The sequence below is a fragment of the Plasmodium knowlesi genome (genome assembly GCF_000006355.2).
Source record: "Plasmodium knowlesi strain H genome assembly, chromosome: 12".
In the NCBI taxonomy this organism is placed as follows: Eukaryota; Apicomplexa; class Aconoidasida; order Haemosporida; family Plasmodiidae; genus Plasmodium; species Plasmodium knowlesi.
Genome location: NC_011913.2, coordinates 1,321,912 through 1,343,232, shown reverse-complemented (window position 1 = coordinate 1,343,232; position 21,321 = coordinate 1,321,912). Strand labels below are relative to the sequence as shown.

The 21,321-nt window shown below is 37.0% G+C and overlaps 5 protein-coding genes across 5 annotated transcripts; 4 read left to right on the top strand and 1 right to left on the bottom strand.

Annotated features, from left to right (window-relative positions):
- Window positions 1–2,865: 2,865 nt before the first annotated feature.
- Window positions 2,866–9,297, top strand: PKNH_1230100 (rhoptry neck protein 2, putative; the record flags this gene model as incomplete). Its single annotated transcript, XM_002260317.1, has 1 exon — window positions 2,866–9,297. The coding sequence occupies one exon, from the start codon at window positions 2,866–2,868 to the stop codon at window positions 9,295–9,297; it is 6,432 nt and encodes a 2,143-aa protein (XP_002260353.1).
- A 1,242-nt stretch (window positions 9,298–10,539) lies between these two features.
- On the top strand, window positions 10,540–11,622 carry PKNH_1230000 (uncharacterized protein; the record flags this gene model as incomplete). Its single annotated transcript, XM_002260316.1, has 1 exon — window positions 10,540–11,622. The coding sequence occupies one exon, from the start codon at window positions 10,540–10,542 to the stop codon at window positions 11,620–11,622; it is 1,083 nt and encodes a 360-aa protein (XP_002260352.1).
- Window positions 11,623–12,369: 747 nt separating this feature from the next.
- Window positions 12,370–13,965, top strand: PKNH_1229900 (aminomethyltransferase, putative; the record flags this gene model as incomplete). The annotated part of the gene is made up of 1 exon (XM_002260315.1): window positions 12,370–13,965. The coding sequence occupies one exon, from the start codon at window positions 12,370–12,372 to the stop codon at window positions 13,963–13,965; it is 1,596 nt and encodes a 531-aa protein (XP_002260351.1).
- A 261-nt stretch (window positions 13,966–14,226) lies between these two features.
- On the bottom strand, window positions 14,227–15,294 carry PKNH_1229800 (DER1-like protein, putative; the record flags this gene model as incomplete). Its single annotated transcript, XM_002260314.1, has 1 exon — window positions 14,227–15,294. One exon carries the CDS (start codon window positions 15,292–15,294, stop codon window positions 14,227–14,229), a length of 1,068 nt encoding a protein of 355 aa, XP_002260350.1.
- Window positions 15,295–17,969: 2,675 nt separating this feature from the next.
- On the top strand, window positions 17,970–20,975 carry PKNH_1229700 (conserved Plasmodium protein, unknown function; the record flags this gene model as incomplete). Its single annotated transcript, XM_002260313.1, has 1 exon — window positions 17,970–20,975. The coding sequence occupies one exon, from the start codon at window positions 17,970–17,972 to the stop codon at window positions 20,973–20,975; it is 3,006 nt and encodes a 1,001-aa protein (XP_002260349.1).
- Between the last annotated feature and the right edge of the window lie 346 nt (window positions 20,976–21,321).

Here is a 21,321-nt window from a genome sequence, read left to right as displayed (position 1 = left end):
AAAATTCTCGTTCACTTTTGCAAACATGTATGCATAAAAATAAATCAGTTGTAGAATAAAAAGAGTTAAAAAAATTTTAATTTATTAAAAAAAAAAAAAAAAAAAAAAAAGTGCCGCCTTCGTATTTTACGATTAGTTGAGCGTCGCCCACCGCAACATTTATACGTCACTTTTTTTTTTTTTTTTTTTTTTTTTTTTTTTCACTTTAATGTGAAAAGGAAATCAAGGGAAAAAATAAATATATATAAATGCATGCGATCCGTGGACCTTCAATATTTATTCCTCAACACGCGCAAATTATTTACTCCTTATCCCTGTTCCTCGTTTTTCATAATAAGGGGATGGAAACCTTAAGAAGGATGTTGCGTTCCTCAGCGTGAGGTGGAAATTGCCAAAATTAATGAATAAAACGAGCTTCATATGTAGCAACAATATACTTGTAGGACACTGCCGCTGTTACGCATTCTTGTCAATTCCTTCCTCAGGTTCCTGTTTGTGAAAATTTAAGAAAAAATAAAAATTGTTATGGAAGGGCCAATGCTACAAATGTGGAGTATTTAAAAAAATGGAAAAATGGAGAAACCGAGAAAATCAAAAAAAAAAAAAAAAACGGAACAAAATGCCAAAATATCCTTCCCATATAAGAAGAAAAGTTCTCTCTGCTGTTCCACACCCCCTATCAATTACGCAACTGTTGTACAGTTGTTCCGTATGTTCTACAGTCATGAGAAAAAATTAAGGTGTACGGAAAGCTAAAAGGGGGGTGAAGCTTTCACGTGCAGATTAGCTTCTAAGGAGGAAACAATATCCTGTTAAGAAGAAACACAATGGAGAAAAATATCTCTTCATCCCAGATAAAAAGGAATTTCTTTCGGCACCCCCAACACGGTGTGTTAGCTGTTAAAAAATAGCTGTTATGTAAAGGAGGCGGAAAAACGTGCAGCTTACACTTAATCTAAAACCATGCATGTCCCTTAAACCAGCCGCAAAAGAAATTGTTAAAAAAAAAAAAAAAAAAAAAAAAAAAGAAGAAAGTATGTCTGTTCAATTTAATGATGGTTACCATTTTGACCGGCGCGAAAAAGCATCCCGACGTAATCAGCTCTTAGTAAGTATATATTGTGAGATTAATGGGGAAAACTTTGAATACATTTTCATTTGGGGGGGCACGGTGGCTCACACACATAATATGTACCTTTATCGCATTTTGCTTCCTCCTTGAGTCGTGCGTAAATCTGTTCTCTCTTTTTAAAATTTGACATATTCCCATTTTAAGAAGCTGTTTAGGAGATAGAAAAAATATATATATAAATAAATACAGACCAAAGTGCAAATAAGTGGAAATGCAGTGAAGAAAAAATCTACCCTTTTATGTGTTGCAGTACAAAGCACCTTCCCACATTGTAACAATGCCACATGATCACGCTGACACTCTTTTCTGTATGTGCATTTTAAAATATTAATTCTAAATTTTTTCTTTCTTTTTTTTTTTTTTTTTGCTTTTCTGAAAAATGACATACCAATACATACCCACACGCAGCGATATTTGGTGCAAATTTTTTGCTGAATGTTTCAGACCAATTCAGAAACATATGCCGCTAAGTGTATCCAAAGAAATAAAAGAAAGAAAAATAATAAAATAAATTGACTCTTGTGTATTTGGCGGGAAGTACACATGTGGTGTTATACAACTATTCCATTTTTTTTTTTTTTTTTTAAATTACAATTGTGCGCCACTGTGCAAACGGTCAACTGCGGCATCTCAGGACGAAATGGAACATTTAAAAAGGAAATTGTCTAAAATGCGTATGAATTTGTGTAATTGTGTCGGAAGGGTGAAAAGAAAAAGGAAATAAAATACACAAATAGATGGGCAGACAAATGGACAAATAAATGGACAGACGAATAAAAAAAAAAAAAAAATAAACGAACAACCATTGCAGACAGATTGAATTTTCGTTTTCCATTTTTTTATTTCTACGTTGCGCAGTTTTTTCCGTATGGCGGACAAACGTGCACGTTATCCTAGGTGGGTATTTGAACGCAATCATGCGTTTTTCCGTAGCATATATGTGAAGAAGTTAGAAATATGCTAAATGATTTGCTACAATAAAATGTTTTCATTTTAGAAGACTTTTACATTTCTGAGCAGATCTTTAGTTTTTTGGCATTTTTTGTTTTGTTTTGTTTTGTTCTGTTCTGATCTGTTTTTTTTTTTTTTTTTTTTTTTTTTTGTTTTGTTTTCTCTTCTTGGTTTTGATTTTCTTTTTTCTTTTTTTCTGCGCATGTAGGAGCTCGGTTTTTCTTTTTTCCGTTTCAAATCAAAATCGAAATTGAAAAAAAAAAAAAAATTACGCAGTTGCATATTTCTCCAGATATAAGATGTACACGCCTGCCCATCCATTCCAATTTTATAACTTATCCTCATTTAGTTTTTAAGTTTCTAGTTTTTGTGAAGATTTAATAGTTTTTCGCTACCAAATGAATTGACTCCATACATTCATCTGTTGAATATGGTACTGAAAATACAAACGCACTTCAGTGTTTAGGCGTCTGTATAGATATGCCCGTAGACAAGAAGTTACATAAAAACTTCGACATATACGTGGACATACACACTGACATGCGCTACACAATTCCAAATCGACACAGCGTTCCCTAAAATGTGTCCGATTCACAAAAATTAGGCGCAATCCTTTTCCTCATCGCCAAAAAGGAGGACTGTTTCTTACCTTCAGTTATCTCCTCGCGCCTCGTCTGATTCCCGTTTTGATTAAACATCGCTTCCTTTTTTTATTTTATTTTTTTTTATTATTTTTCCCCCTGCATTTGTCTCCCCTTTTATAATCGAAAAAGCAAAGTAAAATGTTAAAAATTATTTTTTTAATTCTAATCATATTTGCACGCATTGATTCTATAAGTACAAAAGAGGTAACAGGGAGCGCACAAGATGGAAAACAGTATGTGAAAACGGAGAGCCCAACATATACTCCAAAGAAAAAAACCAAAGTTATTTTTTATATGCCTGGACAAGAGCAGGAAGAAGAGGAAGATGACAATGATCCTAATGGGAGTAAAAAAAATGGGAAATCCGACCCCCGCTCCAATAAAGGAACACACTTGGGTTCAAGAACTGATGCAGGTAATTCACCAGGAGGATTTAATAAAGGATCAGCAGTGGGATCGGAACCCAAGACAGCATCAAATAACTATAATGGAGGTGCCGGTGGAGGAATAAATATTGACATGACTCACCATGGTGATAACGGGAATAAGGGAGTACAAGGAAATGGTGGGTTCAACAAAAATCAACAAGACAGATTAAAGGACGAATATGATAAGATTAGAAAACAGGAAGAAGAAGAGGAAGAAAGGATAAACAATCAAAGAAGGGCTGATATGAAGAAAAATCAAAAGGGGAAGAACCAATTTGGGCATGATAAAGGAGTACAGGATTCTTTACCCAACACGCAATATGAACTCTCAGATCCTCATTCAGGTAATACAACACCGAATGCAAAAAATAGAGGCACTACTGGAATTTATGATGAACTAGGAAATGGACCTTACAATTTAGTTGGCAAACAAAGCGAAGGGGTAACCCCTACTGCACCTCCATATGAGCATTATGATAAGCATGGCGCTGGGGGAAAGGGTTACGGGCCGTATGGTGGATCGGATGGAAAATCTTACGGGCCGTATGGTGGATCTGATGGGAAAGATTATGGACTGTATGGTGGATCTGATGGAAAGGGTTACGGGCCATATGGTGGATCCGGTGGAAAGGGTTCCGGACCATATGGTGGATCTGATGGAAAAGCTTACGGTCCCTATGGTGGATCGGATGGAAAGGGCACGTGGCCTGATGGTACAGGTGGTAATGCTTACCATGGCGGATATGACAAAGAAGGAACGAACCCAACATACACATCACACCTAAATATAAACCTTGGAGATGGTAAGGGAGATCATGGTCGAAGGAATGGCATGGAAGGATATCCGAATTATTTTAAAAAACATTTCAGACCTGGGGATGCAAAAGGAACAGGTACTGATGGGTATGAACCAGGAACTAATGGCACGCAACATGGGGGCAGTGGAGTAGCTCCAGGGGGAGGAGACTATGGACAAAATGGAAGTGGAGCTAATGGGCAAAATATATATGGACCCCATGGGAATAACGGAGTTGGACCTGCAAGCTATGGTATAGACTTTGGGAAAAATGGCAATGGAAAAAAAAATGGAGGTGGACCAGGCGAAGATGGGGCAAACACAACAAACCCCTCATATGATGAAGGAGGCTATGAAAAAAATAATGGACCAGAAAGGTATGATGGAAACGGAACTCCATACTATGTCGAGCATCCCGATGATAATAAGGGAAGAGGAACGACAACTTATGGGTTAGATCAGGGGAAAAATGGTGGCACGAATGGTGGTCATGGAAACGGTGGAAACGGTGGAAGCGGTGGAAACGGACAAGGAGGTTACGGAGAAGCCGGCCATGGAAAGGGTGGATACGGACAAGGAGGTTACGGAGGAGCTGGCCATGGAAACGGTGGATACGGACAAGGTGGTTACGGAGGAGCTGGCCATGGAAACGGTGGATACGGACCAGATGGAAACGGGCAAAACTACCCAGGAAGCGCAAACAAAGCAGGGACCCATTCCATGCACAATAATGAAAAAAGCAATTCTCCAATGTTAGATTACATCCATGGGTTACGACCTGTTAATACAGGTGAGGGACAGGGAATTTACGGAGGAAATGGAATTAATAGCCCATTAGTATATCATGTACAACACGGGGGAAATGGTCGTAAGAACAGTAGCGATAAAGGAACGAGCGACGAGACCTCCGACGAAGAGAACGATACATACGACAGGATGAGAAACAAAAGAAGGGTGAAAAGAAATCCAGGGGGAAGAAATAGAAGCTCCAATTCCTCCCAAGATGGAGATATGGATTCTGAGGATACCGAGTATGAGTTAGATGAAGGTGGTGTTAAAAGATTAAAACCTAAGAACAAAGGAAGTGCGTCGTCGGAGGAAAGTGACGGATATCCTTACGCAGAAGGAACAAATCACAGTGAATTTCCCAGGATGAATGGTAGAGGAGTGGGGAATTACGGAACACATAGTGTAGGATCAGGGTATAATAAAAATAACGATGAAAACGGATTTACTCCTATCACCGTCAAGTATGACAACACGCATGCGAAACGTAGAGCAAACGAAATTGAGGAAAACCTGAATAAAGGGGAATATTCTAGAACAAAGATGGCAAATAGAAAGAATGGTGACAAGTCGGGGGGAAGTGAATCTGACGCTGAAGAATCAGATGTAGATCCTTCCAATGTCTTTTACGTAGACAACGGACAAGATATGCTAATTAAGGAGAAAATGTCTAGGTCGGAAGGATCAGACGAAATGTCGGAGGAAGGATTGAACGTAAAATATAAAACAGAAAAAGGGCCTGTAAATTATCACTTTTCAAATTACATGAATTTAGATAAAAAAAATACGTTAAGCTCCAATGAAATAGAATTAGAAAAAATGATAGGATCTAAATTCTCAGAAGAGGTAGATAAATATTGTCGTCTTAATGAACCTTTACAAAAAAAAGGAGATTTCTTAAACCTTTCTTTTGAGTATTCCAGGGCATTGGAAGAACTAAGAAGCGAAATGATTAAGGAATTGCAAAGGAGGAAAGCAGTGGGATATAATAATTATAATAATATTTTAAAGGCCATTTATAATCCTGTGAATAGAAAAAATACAAACTTGGGGCGAGACGCATACGAAGATAAAAACTTCATCTCACAGGCTAACGAGTTTCGAAATGAACAAATCCAACCGTTAAGTGCCAAGTATAACAAAATATTAAGACAATACCTTTGTCACGTATTTGTGAACAACCCAGGAACAAATCAGTTAGAGAGATTATACTATCATAATTTAGCCTTAGGAGAACTGATTCAACCGATTAGGAAGAAATATAGCAAACAAGCATCTTCCTCTGTGGGTCTAAACTACGAAATTTACATAGCGGCTTCTTCTAACATATATCTATTAGGCCATCTACTAATGTTGTCCTTAGCTTACCTTTCGTACAATCACTACTTTGTACAAGGGTTGAAACATTTTTATTCGTTAGAAACCATGCTGATGGCCAATTCGGATTACACCTTCTTCATGTACAATGAAGTTTGCAATGTATATTATCAGCCCAAGAAATTATTCGATAAAGACATAACCTTCATCCCAATTGAATCTAGACCCGGTAGACACAGTACCTATGTAGGAGAAAGGAAAGTAACTTGTGATCTATTAGAATTGATTCTAAATGCATATACATTGATAAATATACACGAAATACAAAAGGTATTTAACAATAGTGACACCTATGGTTATGAAAACTCCATCTCGTTTGCGCACAATGCAGTAAGAATATTCTCACAGGTGTGTCCAAGGGATGATGCCAAAAATACCCTCAGTTGCGATTTTGAAAAATCTACTCTGTATAACCCTAAAATTCTAAAAATAGACCAAGAGGATAAGGAAAACCAGAGACGCTTAAAAAGAGCCTTTGATATGTTACGAACTTTTGCCGAAATAGAAAATGCGTCCTACCAACCAGAGCCAAATCCGAATTATATAAATCTCATTTTTGAGCAGAACTTATACACGGATTTTTATAAGTATCTATTTTGGTATGATAACAGAGAATTTATAAACGTACAAATTAGAAACTCTGGAGGAAAGAAAAAAGGAAGGAAGACCAAATATGTCTATGATGATTTTGTCAAGAGAGGAAAACAATTAAAAGATAAACTGATAAAAATGGATGCCAAGTACAATGCCAGAAGTAAAGCACTATTAGTTTTCTACGCCCTGGTGGATAAATATTCCAACATTTTTAGGAAAAGCGAAAATGTTAGAAAGTTCTTCCTAAACGATGTATCGTCCATACGACATCATTTGTACTTAAATAGTGTCTTGTCTAAATCTCCCAAGTCTAATTTAGACTCAATGAAAAAGACACTAGAAGAATTGCAGTCGTTAACAAACTCCCCCTTAAAATTTATGGTACGAGGAAATAATTTAAAGTTTATAAACAGCGTAGCTAGATTTGAGAACTTATTCTACGTGAACTTGTTCATAATGTCATCCCTTTCGAGGAAGGATCCAGTCAAGAGCTACTACAATGAGAAGAAGAAAATGCTAACTGCAACCATGTCTGAGAAGTTTGCAACTTCTACATCGGCCTTAATACCACATAAACTTCGCAAGCTTGTGGTGACCATGAAAAAGGGACTCTTAAAAAAGAGATTGCTAACTGCGCTTGCTAAAATGAAACTGTTGCAACACATTCCTGCACATCTGCTAGAAAATATAACGACCACCATCCGGTTTACCACGCATAGTATCGCTTCGAGGGAAATTATTCAAAACGCGAAATTTATGCCAAAAAATGTAAATTTTTATCGAAACCGAAATTTAGAGCTAGCCAAACAGATATTTACGGACGGGGGATTCGCAAAGTATGCCGACAATTTGATGTCCACGTGGTTCAATAAAGGGTTCGAAGAGTATAAAAGAAAAAAAATTGAAACACAAAGAATGGAATATTCAATTGAGAAGCAACTGAAAGAGTACAGTAATAATGATATCAGTGCAAGCGAAGGAATGACAGAGCAAGAAAGGTTAGAGCAAGAGGAAAATGATTTAAATGAAGAAAAGGAAAAACAATGGCAAGAGAATAAATTAATTTTCAATCAAAATGACAAGTGGGATCATTACATAAATAAAGAATTCGCAAAAGCTTTAGGAATATGGCTAGAGCTTTCGGACAATGGATATAACAGGGACTCTTTCATCTACAAGGTTGTTGAAGATAGTAAGTACCTACTAGAAAATAACATCGAAGATAGTATTATGTTCTCCAGAACAGTCAAGCCAACGAAACAAACAGTATTTCGAAAATTTTTCAAAAAAATTACTTCCCTTGGAAATATGCTCCTGCGAAAACCAAGTTTTAAAGTAGAACATGCCATTTGGTTTGGAGCAACAATCAACATGAAAAAGGCAATGATGTTGCTAGAAAAAGTGGCAGAGTTACATAAGCTTCTACGTAATGAGGATGAATCTTGGCTGATTAATGAAGCCTTCATCGAAATTGTTGATCATGTAGTGCAAATCAGCACGGAAAGACGTCTACGTGAACCTTTCAGTGTAGCTAGAAACCCGGGGATGATGGCTATCAGCCCAGCATATGCCCAATTAAATAATGAAGATAGAATGAAGGAATTACAAAATTCCATGTGCGCTGATCATTGTTCTGCCTTGTGGAAAACTATTTCCACTTTTGCTTTGCAACATTTGAAGAACCCAGAAAGTTTACATTCTTATGAATCCAAATTTTCTAAAAATTCATTTGGCAACAAAATTGATGACCAAAATTTTGTGAACGATTTTAAAATGATCCTTGGGGGTGATGCTGTCCTGCACTACTTCGATGTTTTACTACCCAAGTCAATGAAGAAAGAGTTGAAGGCCATGAAAAATGGAGTCTCCCTATCCTCTGCCTTTTCTCTAAAATTAACGAAATTGATTTTTAGCGAATTGCAATTACCTTACTTAAGCCAAATGTTCTACACGCAAGCTCCATACTTTGGGCACTTCATAGGCAAATGGCAAAAGGAAAGAGAAAAAAGTAGGATGAAAGAAATACTAGGGTTCATGACTCTGGGCACTTTATCTGCATACACCCTACTCAGCGCAATGGATATAACTCAGCACGCTAGTGACATCGGAATGGGACCTGTTACAAGTTGTTACACGTCTACTATCCCACCACCTAAACAAGTGTGCATCCAACAAGCGGTTAAAGTAACTTTAACTAACTCCACACAAGCTTGCATGAAGAGTGTTTTCTCCGTTGGTCTCTTCGCATCCATTGGACCATACCTATTTGCACCCATGGCCGGTCTAGCTCTCTGGAATGTTTTAAAATCAGAGTTTAAGGTTATTCAAAGAGTTGATATGGCGCTCAAGAGTGTGTTTAAAAATATGTGGAACAAATTCCTGTCAATAAAGGGAATTCGCAAACTGAAACATATTTTCAAAAGAAAGAAGACCATGAAAAAGAAAATTATCGAAAAGGCAGAACAGAAAATGTTGGAAATGAAAAATAACCCCCAAATGGCTAAGAATCATAAGCTCATGGTCCAAAAGTTACACAAGAATGTGTCGGGAAGTTATCACTACATATCGTACGCCCGCATACAGATGTAGGGTGGTGACTTGTCCATCTCCTCGGGCGTGTTGGTGAAGGCTTCGCCCTGGTCCTGAGTGGATGTCAACACGTTTATCCCTATCGTTGGACGCGTTTTTCTTTTTCAAATTTTTGGTTTACTACCCAGTTGCCCATGCAACGTGGCTACGTACGTAGGAAGGAAACTTAGGGGTGAGGTAGGTCCATTTTCTTTCCGCCACACAGCTCAATCGGGCGTTTCTGTATTCCAACATTCCTATATTTTTTATATTACCCCCCTTTTTTTTTTTTTTTTTTTTTTTTTTTACCTGATTGTGGTCCTTTTCCCTATTGGTGCACCTTTGGGGTAATTAACAAATTTGCGTATTTCGGACGGAATGGGTTTTTCATTCTACCATAGACCTTGCTACCACGGTTTCTGCGTTGTCCATCGATTTTGCAGCCTTTTTTTTTTTTTTTTTTTTTTTTTTTTGCTTGGGTTTTAATTTGTATGCCCGCGCCTCGGGCTTCTCTGCGTTTGTTCTTACCCTTACCTTTTGTAGTGATTATATTTTTCCGCCTCTCCTTTATTTTTTATTGCATTTAAATTTTCCCTCGTTTTTTTTTTTTTTTTTCTTGTTATTTTATTTTATTTTTTTTGGCGAAAAAAAACACAGTTCTTTTAAATCTTCTCTACATTTTTACCAAACTTAATAACAACTCACGAAATTAATAAAATAAAAATTGCAAAGCGAAATCGAGGTGGCTTCTTTTTTTTCCACTTTGCGGAAATGCCGTTGCATGCATATTTATTTGCATACATTTTGAAACATTTTCTCCTTTTGTATGCCCATTTTGAAGATTGAAAATTAGTTAACCATTTTGTTTTTAGCCGTTTTGACTTATCCTATTTTGAACCTTCGAAAATATGTCGTTTCGAAGGCAACTTATTCCTTAACCGGGTTAAGAAAGTTACATTCTACTCGGCGTTGAAGGGGGAAAACAAGAGGATTTTGCATTTTTTTTTATGTAAATAACAAAAATGGGTATGTTCCAAAAGAGGGTCATTATTTTGTGATTGTAAAACGGAGTGGTTCAAATTGGAAGGCTTCATTTGCGCTAGAGTTTGTTTAGGGTTGTTCGCTTGTTCTTTTCTTTTCTTTTCTTTTTTTTTTTTTTTTTTGCACCCCCCCCGTGGGATGCCGTTGCTGGTGGTCCATTCCTAGACATAAGCAACTACACGGAGAATTCCCTCATCGTGTTCACAATTTTTATGAAACAAAATGGAAAAGCAACAATGCGATGAGAAGAGGGAAGGCGTCGAAGAAAGCATAACCAAATTGACGATACTAAAGATATCCTCTATGATCCAAAATGGAGATGTCTCAAATTGTAGAGAACTAATTTTAAAAAACAGAAACATAGAAGAATGTGAAGAATTATATCAAATGAAAAATTTGCAGAAAATTGACTTGAGTGAAAACAAAATAAAAGATCTGTCCATGTTGGAAATGAACTTAAATTTACAACAAATCCTTTTACAAAACAATTTAATAGACAACATAAATTATTTAAGCAACATAAACAACTTAGTGTATCTAAATTTGTCCAACAATAAAATAAAAATAATGGATGGAGTGTGCGAATTGAAGAATTTGAAAACATTAATATTAGCATATAACGAGATTGAGAAAGTACCTAATTTAGGAAATCTCCAATTTTTGGAGACACTTATTTTAAAGAACAATCAAATTGAAACGTTTACAAAACCGACCAAAGTTATGACACACTTAAAAAAAATTTCCCTTTCATTTAACAGAATTAGAGAATTTTGTTTCGGTTCCCATTTTTCAAATGTACAAGAATTACGTTTAAACAGTAACAAATTAACACGTGTCCAGAGGGATGTCGTATACATGACCGCGTTAAAACAATTTTATATACAAAATAATTCCATTCTTGACGCAGAAATTTTAAACCATTTATGTGAACTGAATTATTTAAGAAATATTGTCATTTCGGAGAATCCTTTTTTTAAAAAAATGAACACTGAATTGTTAAATAATTTTATTCAAATGTGCAAAAAGAATTTAACGACCATTAATTCGGTAACAATTCCGCCCAGCAAAAAATTTGACAGCTTCTTCTTCGACCACACAGATGATATAGGTGCTAAACAGGATCACCATCGTCGCAATGGCCATGAGTCCAAAGCGGGGGGGGGAAGGCCTACACAAATGTTTGCCAAAAGGGACAACACTCACATGGTCAGAAGCAACATGCACATCCGTAAAGGGGATTGGAAAAAAAAAAAAAAAAAAAAAAAAAGTATAAAAAGAATAAATAATAATAATGTCAAATTGTGACATATGTTTGTGAAGGCATTCAAAGGGCTCGTAAAATCAGCGAAATGTAGAATTGACAAATTGACCTTGCCTGAATGGTGGGGCAAAACCGCTCAGTTCATGTGTGTATTCTTGCGCTGCCTATATATATATTATCCATTTTTATGGGTATTTTGAAGCTTTACTTTTGCCCACATTTTTTTTTTTTTTTTTTTGTGATTTTTCTATAACATTAAAAAGGAAGGAAAAGGTATATTCGGTACTTTTTTTTTTTTTCCTATTTTTCCCATAACAAATGATCATTTTGACTAGTGTTTGTGTGGAATCGTGCAGATCGCGCTGATCGTGCGTTTCTTAAGTCCGAAATGGGCGATCACGCATGCTCGCCATTTGGAGCCATGGGTACGTAGCCCAAAACTGCTTCTCACGCCGCGTTATTTTGCACAACTTTGCAATTCTTTAAAATTCAACTGCTGTTAGGGAAAACGGAAGCTATCGCCGTAGGAATCTGTTCAATACATACGCACTCTTTTTTCTGTCGTCGTTAAGAGAAAAATTGATGCAAAGTGAGCGTTAAAGAAGGGAATTATTTTGCACGATCTATCGAAAGAAGGCACATTTATTTACATAACCATAGCTAGCACAACACTCACAAAACAAATGTGTAAAACAACAACAAAAAAAAAAAAAAAAAAAACTCATGTTCATCCGTTTGACACAAACAAAGTAGTCGCTTCCATTTTTTTCATATAACAAAAGCTTAATTCAATGAATAAATACCTCTTGTGCAGATTAAAAAATAGGACGCTCGTGCAAATTTGTGGAACCGACTCTTTCAGATTTCTGCAAAGTTTGACAACGAACGATTTAAATAAAATAATAACGGAAAAAGATTTTTCTTTATATAAAAATATCCCCAAAAATGTATTATCCAGCCTGGATGGTACAAATTCGTATCAACTGTGTGGCCATAATGTAAACCACAAAAAATGGACCAAGGGGTTGCCTTCCCTATTTTTACAAAACAATGGCAAAATATTGGCTGACTGTTTTTTATACAATGTAAAATATACCAATGAAGAGAATACCTTTAGTCTATTCTACATGGATTGCAATATGGATGCATCCAGAATGTTGCTCAGCCTATTGGAAAAGCGGAAGCTCTCATGTGATGTTCATTTTAGCCAGATGACCAACATCGCGGTTTATCAGCTCTTGTCATGTCCACCCGTTCTGCGAGGGGGCATTTCCAATATCGACACGATTAACAGCGGTGGAGATAGCGCTACCAAAATGGAGGGCGAACTATCTACTCTTTCCAATGACCCAGGAATATTCTTCCTGTCGAAAGATGCAAGAAATGATTTATTAGGATATAGAATGTATCAAATTAGGGGGAAGGAAGAGGAACTCGTAGACGAAAAAAAGGACAAAGGTATAGGCATTATTATGACAACAGACTTTGTAAATTCCTCCTGCAGCAAAACGCCCGAGGGGGAGATGGACGAATTTAGCAACGGGGATATGAAGGAGACATGCAAATTGCTTCTTAGCTTTGAAAAGGAAGAAAAGGTAAATCTGCCTGCCACTTTCGTGTATGACTATATGAAGCTGAATTTAGGAGTTGTGGAAAATTTGTATTCAAACGATTCGCTTTTGGGGAGGAATAGGCAGGGAAGCACAAGCGATTCGCCTTGTTCATCTGTTCATGGTGGCCCCAATGTGTCCAACGCGACGAATGTTGCGAAGGGGAAAATTGACAGAGACGCGTTCAAATTTAAAGATCTCTCCCCCTTCGATCTGAACTACGATAAGTTAAACTATTTGGCAAAAGACAAAGGCTGCTATGTAGGCCAAGAAGCAATAAACAGAACAAGGAACGAAATATTTATAAATAAGTACCAACTGACCATGTGTGTAAATTACGATTACCTCGAAATGTTCCTGCATAATTGCGACAGTTTAAACAAAACTATTTTAGCTGATTCTTTTTTTCACAAGTACGTAAAACAAATTAATAATAAGAGTTCATTCAAGCCAACTTTTTTTTTGTTGAAAAATGCATCCAAAAGTTTGGAACCTTCCATTAACTATGAACAACAATTTAATGTTATTGTCCAGGAGGATTCTGCAAAAGGTGGTGATTCCGCAGATAGGAAGGACTCAGAAAATGGTACCATAGTGGGAAATGTCTTTTTTTATAACCATGTGATGGGACTATGTTTTCTAATCAAGAAGCGGATAGCACATGTAAGTGCCGACATTTACTCTCCTACTTCCAATGTGTATATTAAAAAAAAAGTTGGTGAAGAGCACCACCGCGTTTGTCTTTTCCCATTTAATTATCCCACAAAAGCGTTTTAGCGGGAAGGAGGTGCAATGCATAATATGTACCAGGGTACAACACATATGACAAGGAAAATCCTCATAGGAGGGAAAAAAGAAAAAAACATGTTTTACTGAAAAAAAAAAAAAATTGAGAAATTCACTGAAAAAAAAGGCCAAACACTGAGGTAAAGGTGGAATAAAAATCACAATACAACACGGCGAATGCCAAGTTGTTCATGTTTTACACCCTCTCACCGAAAAAAAAAAAAAAATTGCACACACCTCCTCAAGAATGAATTATAACACATCGTCTATGTTAAGCGAATCGAGATAATTCCTCAAGAAGCGCGGAATTAGGAAAAACTTTTTGTTGAATTTTTGATACGCGTAAATATTCAGAAGGTAGTAAATGGACCCACTGGTCACGCCCAGTATCCCCGACAAGGAAGCTTTCAAATTTTGTGCATGCAAAATATCAATCAAGATGGAGAAATAAGGTAAGTATATATTGTAAATATTTATCCCAAAAATTAAGTTAGATTTCTGATAAGGATTTAGCATACAGTTTACAAAGAGTAGCGATTTCAGCAGTGCTGTTGAGTAGAAGGGCTTCTTTAAGTAGGAACAAATTACCGAGAGGATAGAAATTTGTGACAAATAAAAAGCTAGTGTTTCTGATGAGCCCACCGACCTTTCCAACTCCTGACTCTGCACATATAACATATAAACATTTGTTAACACATATAATGATATGTCACCATAAAAGAGTGCTGATGTTACAATTCTGTAAAATTCAAATGCCCTGATTATTCTTTTATCGTGTAGAGCAATGTCTTCTGGTTTTAATCCAATGAGGTTAAGGGTTAGCATCAGCAAAGAGGACGATAAAAAAAGCTTAGTTATAATTTTTGTGTTTCTATACCTATCCATAAAGGATGATTTTAAGTTGAGAAAATATTCTTGCAGCAACTTTTTTTTTTCAAAAAACAGTTGCAATGTTTTGTTTTTTTTCCTCTTTTTTTTTATTCCATGATTGTTATTATTTATATGTAAATAACACAACTTGTTTGCCTTTTTATTCTCCAAAAATTTGTTAATTTTTTTATAGCGGAGATCATTGCTGAATAGGTTTTGCCTCTCCAGGTTCTTCCTAGGGATGCGTATATGGAACAGAGCTCGTCTCTTATAAAGTACAAAATTTCGATGGTGTGCATATCGGTCCTGTGGTTTACTCTCCAATAGGCTGTACGAGTAGATCTTCTTCGCTTTGCTTACTTCATTCTGTCTTTTGCATTGCACATTTCCCTTACTTCCATCATCAGCTATGTATATAAGGATCCAAAATAGGCACAACACAATGTTCATTTTTTTACCAGGGAGAAATTACGCGCAGTTAATCGGCATATACTGCTACTACTTCTATCACTGCTTAAACGGTGTCGATATCTGTGGCACTTGTTCAAACGGGTGCAACGCCGCGGGAATACATGAGAAGTGCACGTATTGTAAAACCGGGGGGGGGGTATGTTCACTGAACGTCTCTTTGCCGTATCTTTGTTTACGTACTTTGGAGCCTTGCGCCAAAAAAATATTTCACTCCAACGGGGGCTGCTGCTACATTCCCTAAATTCCTGTTCATTAGTCAGCCAGTCGGGAAATCACAAATGTGCGCTCATGTGTTCCATCACATCTTAAAAGCTTTTCCCTTTTTCTGCTCAGAAGGGCTACACTTACATATGGTACAGTTGCCCTTCCTTCAATCTTTGCGCTCATTTTTTATTTTTAATATTAATATGTTTTTCATGTTTTCTGCAGTAAGCTTTTTTGCATCTTACATTGTTATGATATTTTTTTTTTTTTTTTTTTGAAGCGGGTTAAGCGATTCGACGATAAAAATGTGCCATTGCAGCACGCTTACACGGTTGCCCCGTTGGAGCCGCTAACGAGAGTTGCCCCTTAGGAACATCTTGCATACACGTGTGTATACATGCATGAACGTTTATATGCTCATTTTTCCTTTTTTTTTTTTTTTTTGTCAATTATTTTGATATATATATAGTTAACCAATTTGAGTGTGGCAATGACGAACACACTTCAACTTTTAAATTATTTCGTTAGTAAAACCGGAGAAAGAATCACCATGTATCTATTTGTATGCAAATGAGAGAATAATTTATCCGCGGTTATTATATCATAGGCCATCTACAGGCGCACCGTAACTTCTTTTCCTTAGGCTTAAAGCAAAGCTGGGTTTCGCTTCCTACATTGTAAGCAAAACCTAAGTGTGTTTAATTTGGTATTATTTTTTTCTTCTTTCGTTTCACTCCTTTATGCCTTTTCAGATATGATATGGAGCAAAACAATGGGAAAGGAAAGAACGCATAAACTACCTTAACAATAGGTTAAGTATATTTCAATACAAAAATTGAGAAGAGAGATGAATAGTTCTTATTTCCAAAAAGGGGGTGGTTCGTCCCCCGTGTGCGCATTGTGACCAATGTATGGTTTATCAATACAATGGAAACTATTTTGTTCCTTTTTTTTTTTTTTTTTTTGCCTCCTACTGTCTGACAAAATAATCATGTTAGTTTTTCATATCATTAGAAGGGGAACGTAAGCATAATGATAAAATGTGTTCACCTTTTTAAGATTAAAAAAGCGCACACTCTCATTTGTCATCATCCCTTTTGAAGTTTTTGTAACATCTTGATAAACGAGTTGTGGTATTTTTTTTAATCCATAGTAAAACATACCACATGCTGGGGGTATGGGTCGCCAAAAGGCAAAAGTGACTAACAGTTGTATTGATGAAGTGGAAGTATATCCTGTTATGTACTTTCGGCGTCCAGGCTAACGCAAAAAAAATTCCAAAGATAACGGTTGGCGAACTTCAATATGGCAGGTCACACTATAATATATTATAAGCGTGCTTTTTTTTTTTTTTTTTGGTGAAATTTTTTTTGTCCTTGGGTCTCCATTTAGCGCAACATTGAGTCATTTTCCGAAAATGAGGAAATGCGTATACCTATAACAAGCGCCTCTTTATTTGTACAAAATCCTAACGGCGTTATTTGTTCACAATTTTTTTTTTTTTTTTTTTTGGTGCCGAGCTTGTGCGTTTCATTATACCGCTTTTTCCATTTTTTGCTCCTACCAATTGCATTTTATGAGAATAATTTTTTTCAAACTACGCAGTTTTTTATTTATTTTATTATATATATATTTTTTAATTTATGCAATATTATTGTTACGCTGAAATAAAGGAGTACTTCATTCATGTGAGGCAAAAGAGCAACACTGTTTTTAACATAACATTCGCGTGAATTAAAGGGCAACCATGAGCAATTCCGCCAACCGCAGTGAAAAAAACATAAATGTGAAAAATGAAAGCTGCGCAAAAACTGGTAAATTTGCAGAGTTTGTTTTACGTTTGTTTTACGTTTTTTTGACTTGCAGCTTTTGCTTATGTTTCAGTAACGTGCAACGTTTTTATACCTTTTTTTGAATGGACTATTTTTGTTTTAACTTGACCAATTTTGCCCATTTGACCAATTCCCCCCTTGCGTCCGCTTGCCAAGTTGGATAAAATGACATTTGTTCTCTTCGCCCCCTTTCGACGCATTTTGTAGTAGAAAGAGAGAGCAGAAGAATAAGGGCAAAAGGGGTTTACGAAGTTTCTTCCAACTGAGAAAAAACAAATAGTGCCCCTGCGACGCATATGCCAGAGCAGAGCGTTCTAATATATATACATGTGAACATCAACTTGTAGTGAAAACACCCTAATTGTGCACATCTCTGCGCAAGTTTTTTTTTTTTTTTTGCGAAAGGGAGTGGTAGACATTATTGTACAAAGCGCAATTAATGGGAAGAGTTTTAACACAAAAGGGAAGTAAAATAACGCGCATAAATAGGAAAAGATAAACAATATCACTCCTACAAAAAAAAAAAAAAAAAAAAACACCTTGCGCAAGTATTCGAGGCGCCACAAACACTCCGTTATAGGACGGAAAAATAAGTAAAAAAAAAAAAAACACCTTTTAATGGATAATCTTTTTACAATAAACATAAATCCAGACGAAAATGTTCGCTTAAATATAAATACAGAAAAGGATCTCTTTGGGAATCTAGAGGGGGATAGGGAGGGCCTTACGGTGCCCCCCGATGAGGAATACAACGAAAACAATAATAACCACCCTACCGTCGAGGAAAATGAAGTCTTAACCGTGGAAATAGACCAAATCAGCACAAGCGATAGTTTCGATATCCTGGAAGAATTAAGCGAAGATCAAATTAACGACTATGAAAATATGAGGAAGAAAATTCGAGCCCATATTTTGACTAGTTTTCAAAAGGATAATATTTTAATCGAAGCCCCCGAACATTTGGAAGCAGATCCCTCTAAGGAACATGATTTGGAAAGGAATGAAAACAAATTACTGAAATTGAGGAAGGATAAGATTTATGTTATCGTTTCATCTTCCTCTCAGGAGAAAAACAAAAAGAGTAGGCAAAACGAGGCCAACAGCAGATATTACTACGACCCAAATGTGGTTGGTGAAGATGCACCGACCGATTATGACAATTTTTTGGATGTCCTTCTGGGAAGGGTGGCGCCTGGGGGTGGAGTCAGCCCTCCATCAGAAGGTGTAGTTTCTGTGAACGAAGAGATAGAAAAAAAAGATGCAACAGAAGTGGATGAGGAAAGTGCTGCTGTCGAGGGGGGTGAAGAGAATGATGCTGTCGAGGGGGATGAAGAGAATGATGCTGTCGAAGGGAGTGAAGAGAATGATGCTATGGAAGGGAGTGAAGAGAACACTGCAATCGATGCTGGTGTAGATGACACTGGGGTCGACTCAAATGATCAAGTGGAGACTGTCGAAGTAGAAGAAGAAATCGTGCAGGAGGAGGACGCCCATTTAGTTGTCGAAAACACCGAGGGGGAAACTCCAAAAGGGGAGATGGAAGAAAGTGAAGAATTATGTGCAGAAAGTTGTATAGAAACGTGTCAAGAAATTTGCCCAGACGATTCCAAGTCCAACCACGTGGTAGAGGATTTTCGAGAAAAAATAAAAAATTGGCTAGTAAAATTCCCAGACATCAATTCGGAAAATTTGTTTTTCCACTTTTACTTCCAAAGTGAATTGTATAAAGATAAGAAGCATACATGTCAGAACTGCGGATCTAGCGATTGCGACAGAGAGTTTACTTTCAAGCATGTGTGTGAAAATACATACTGCTTCTTGTGCTATAAGCGGGTGACTGGACCGATGTGCCACAACACCAAGACACAATATGTCGCATTCAAGGCAAATTCAAAAATGCTTATAAGTGAGTTAAAATATATTCATTATCCATACAAAAGTATGTCTTGCTTGAATTGTTTCTCCAATGACCATTTGAAATGTGGAAGGCCTCCGTATGTTTACGCCAGACACACACACAATGTTAGGAGGGAATATAACAACAAGCTGGATCCATCTTATTTTGTGTACATGAAAAATCCAAGAAATGTATGGTTTTTACATGAATGCAAACCCACTGAACGGAAGGGCAACACTGACGCTAATAATAACAGTAATAATAATAACAGTAATAATAATAATAGTAATAATAATAGTGCAGTGCAAAATGTTAACAACCAGTCCGGTCAGAGTAGCACCAGTGGCGGTAATGCAAGTGGCTACGGGCGAAATAACAAAAGTGGCGGCGAAAGTAGTAAAGCTACAACAAAGCAGGAACGAGTCGGCAGTGCCTCACACATCCGCAAGAAAGGCGCAAGTAATTTTAGCAGCAAACACAACGTGCACATGGTACAAAACAAACATTCATATGACAGTAGCAAACATAAGGCAATTGTCACAAGGTACTCTTCTAAGGAGAATATACAAAGGAACAAACAGAAGAGGAATTTCGATACATACGATGCAGGTAATCAAAATAATTTCCATTGGAATAATAAAAGACACAAAAATGATCCCGTCCAAAGCAGTAATTACTACGATTATAAAAATAAGCAACAGGTAGTTAATGACAAACGTGATAATATAAGTGACATCTACACACACGGCCAAAAATATGGGAGTAGAAATAGAGATAGCGAACAGTACAGCAGTAAAAATTACAATAAGAATAGATACGTTCATGAAAGTAGCATGGGCGACTACTATAATAATAATGGTAGGGGGCAGGACAACAGAAACAGCGCTATTAAACATTCAGGAAGTTATTATAACATTCATAACGAGATCAATAAGGGCGCCAAGGGATACACGACTGGGCAAATTCATAGTCCTAGGTCAAGTCCATACAAATACTCGAGCACCTCTAGTAGCCATTTTAGTAATCCAAGGGGTACTTCCGTCATGAAGCCAAATGTTAACTCACATGTGAATAAAAATAACTTACCCAATGTGTACAGGAGTAATCCGAATAATCAGCATACTGATGACAATCTCAAACGCAGCCATGGCAGAGGAAATCTAGGAAGTTACAGCGCTCACAACAGTAATTTAACTCTCCACAAGTACAATCACCCAAGTGGGAATGCACTTGCGAACACTTTCGCTAAAACCTCCTCTAACACTTTCGCTAACACTTTCGCTAAAACCTCCTCTAACACTTTCGCTAACACTTTCGCTAACACTTTCGCTAACACTTCCTCTAACACTTTCGCTAACACTTCCTCTAACACTTTCGCTAATACTTCCTCTAACACTTTCGCTAACACTTTCGCTAACACTTCCCCTAACACTTTCGCTAACACTTCCTCTAACACTTTCGCTAATACTTTCGCTAACACCTCCTCTAACGCTTTCTCTAATACTTACTCTAGCAATTTCGCTAACACTTTCGCTAACACTTCCCCTAACACTTTCGCTAACACTTCCTCTAACACTTTCGCTAATACTTTCGCTAACACCTCCTCTAACGCTTTCTCTAATACTTACTCTAGCAATTTCTCTAACAGTAGAGGTGGAAACACCTTGCACAAAAACACGTATAGGAATGTGCACCCCGGTAGAGGCGGTTACCGCGACTACCGATAAATGGGTCATTAATTTACCAATAAAACCTTTTTAAAAAAGAGGAAAAAATTCTTTTAATATATATGAAGGAGTTTGTAGCATAGCCAACGTTTTAAAGGGTGAACGCGGAAAAGTGACACATATGGTAAATTACGTTAGGTTGAACATGTGCTAATAAAAGGGCCATCTTCCCCCCCCTGCCACGTTCGCCTTCTCGTCTATGTTTATATGTACACTCTGGTTAAACGCGTCTGTGCTTGCGTTTACCCGTTCCTGCTCGCGCATGCGCAATTCATACTTTTGGAAAAGGGAAAAACGCACGCCACTCGTTCAGCTCTCCCGTAAAATTGTTCCGGCATGCAGCCAA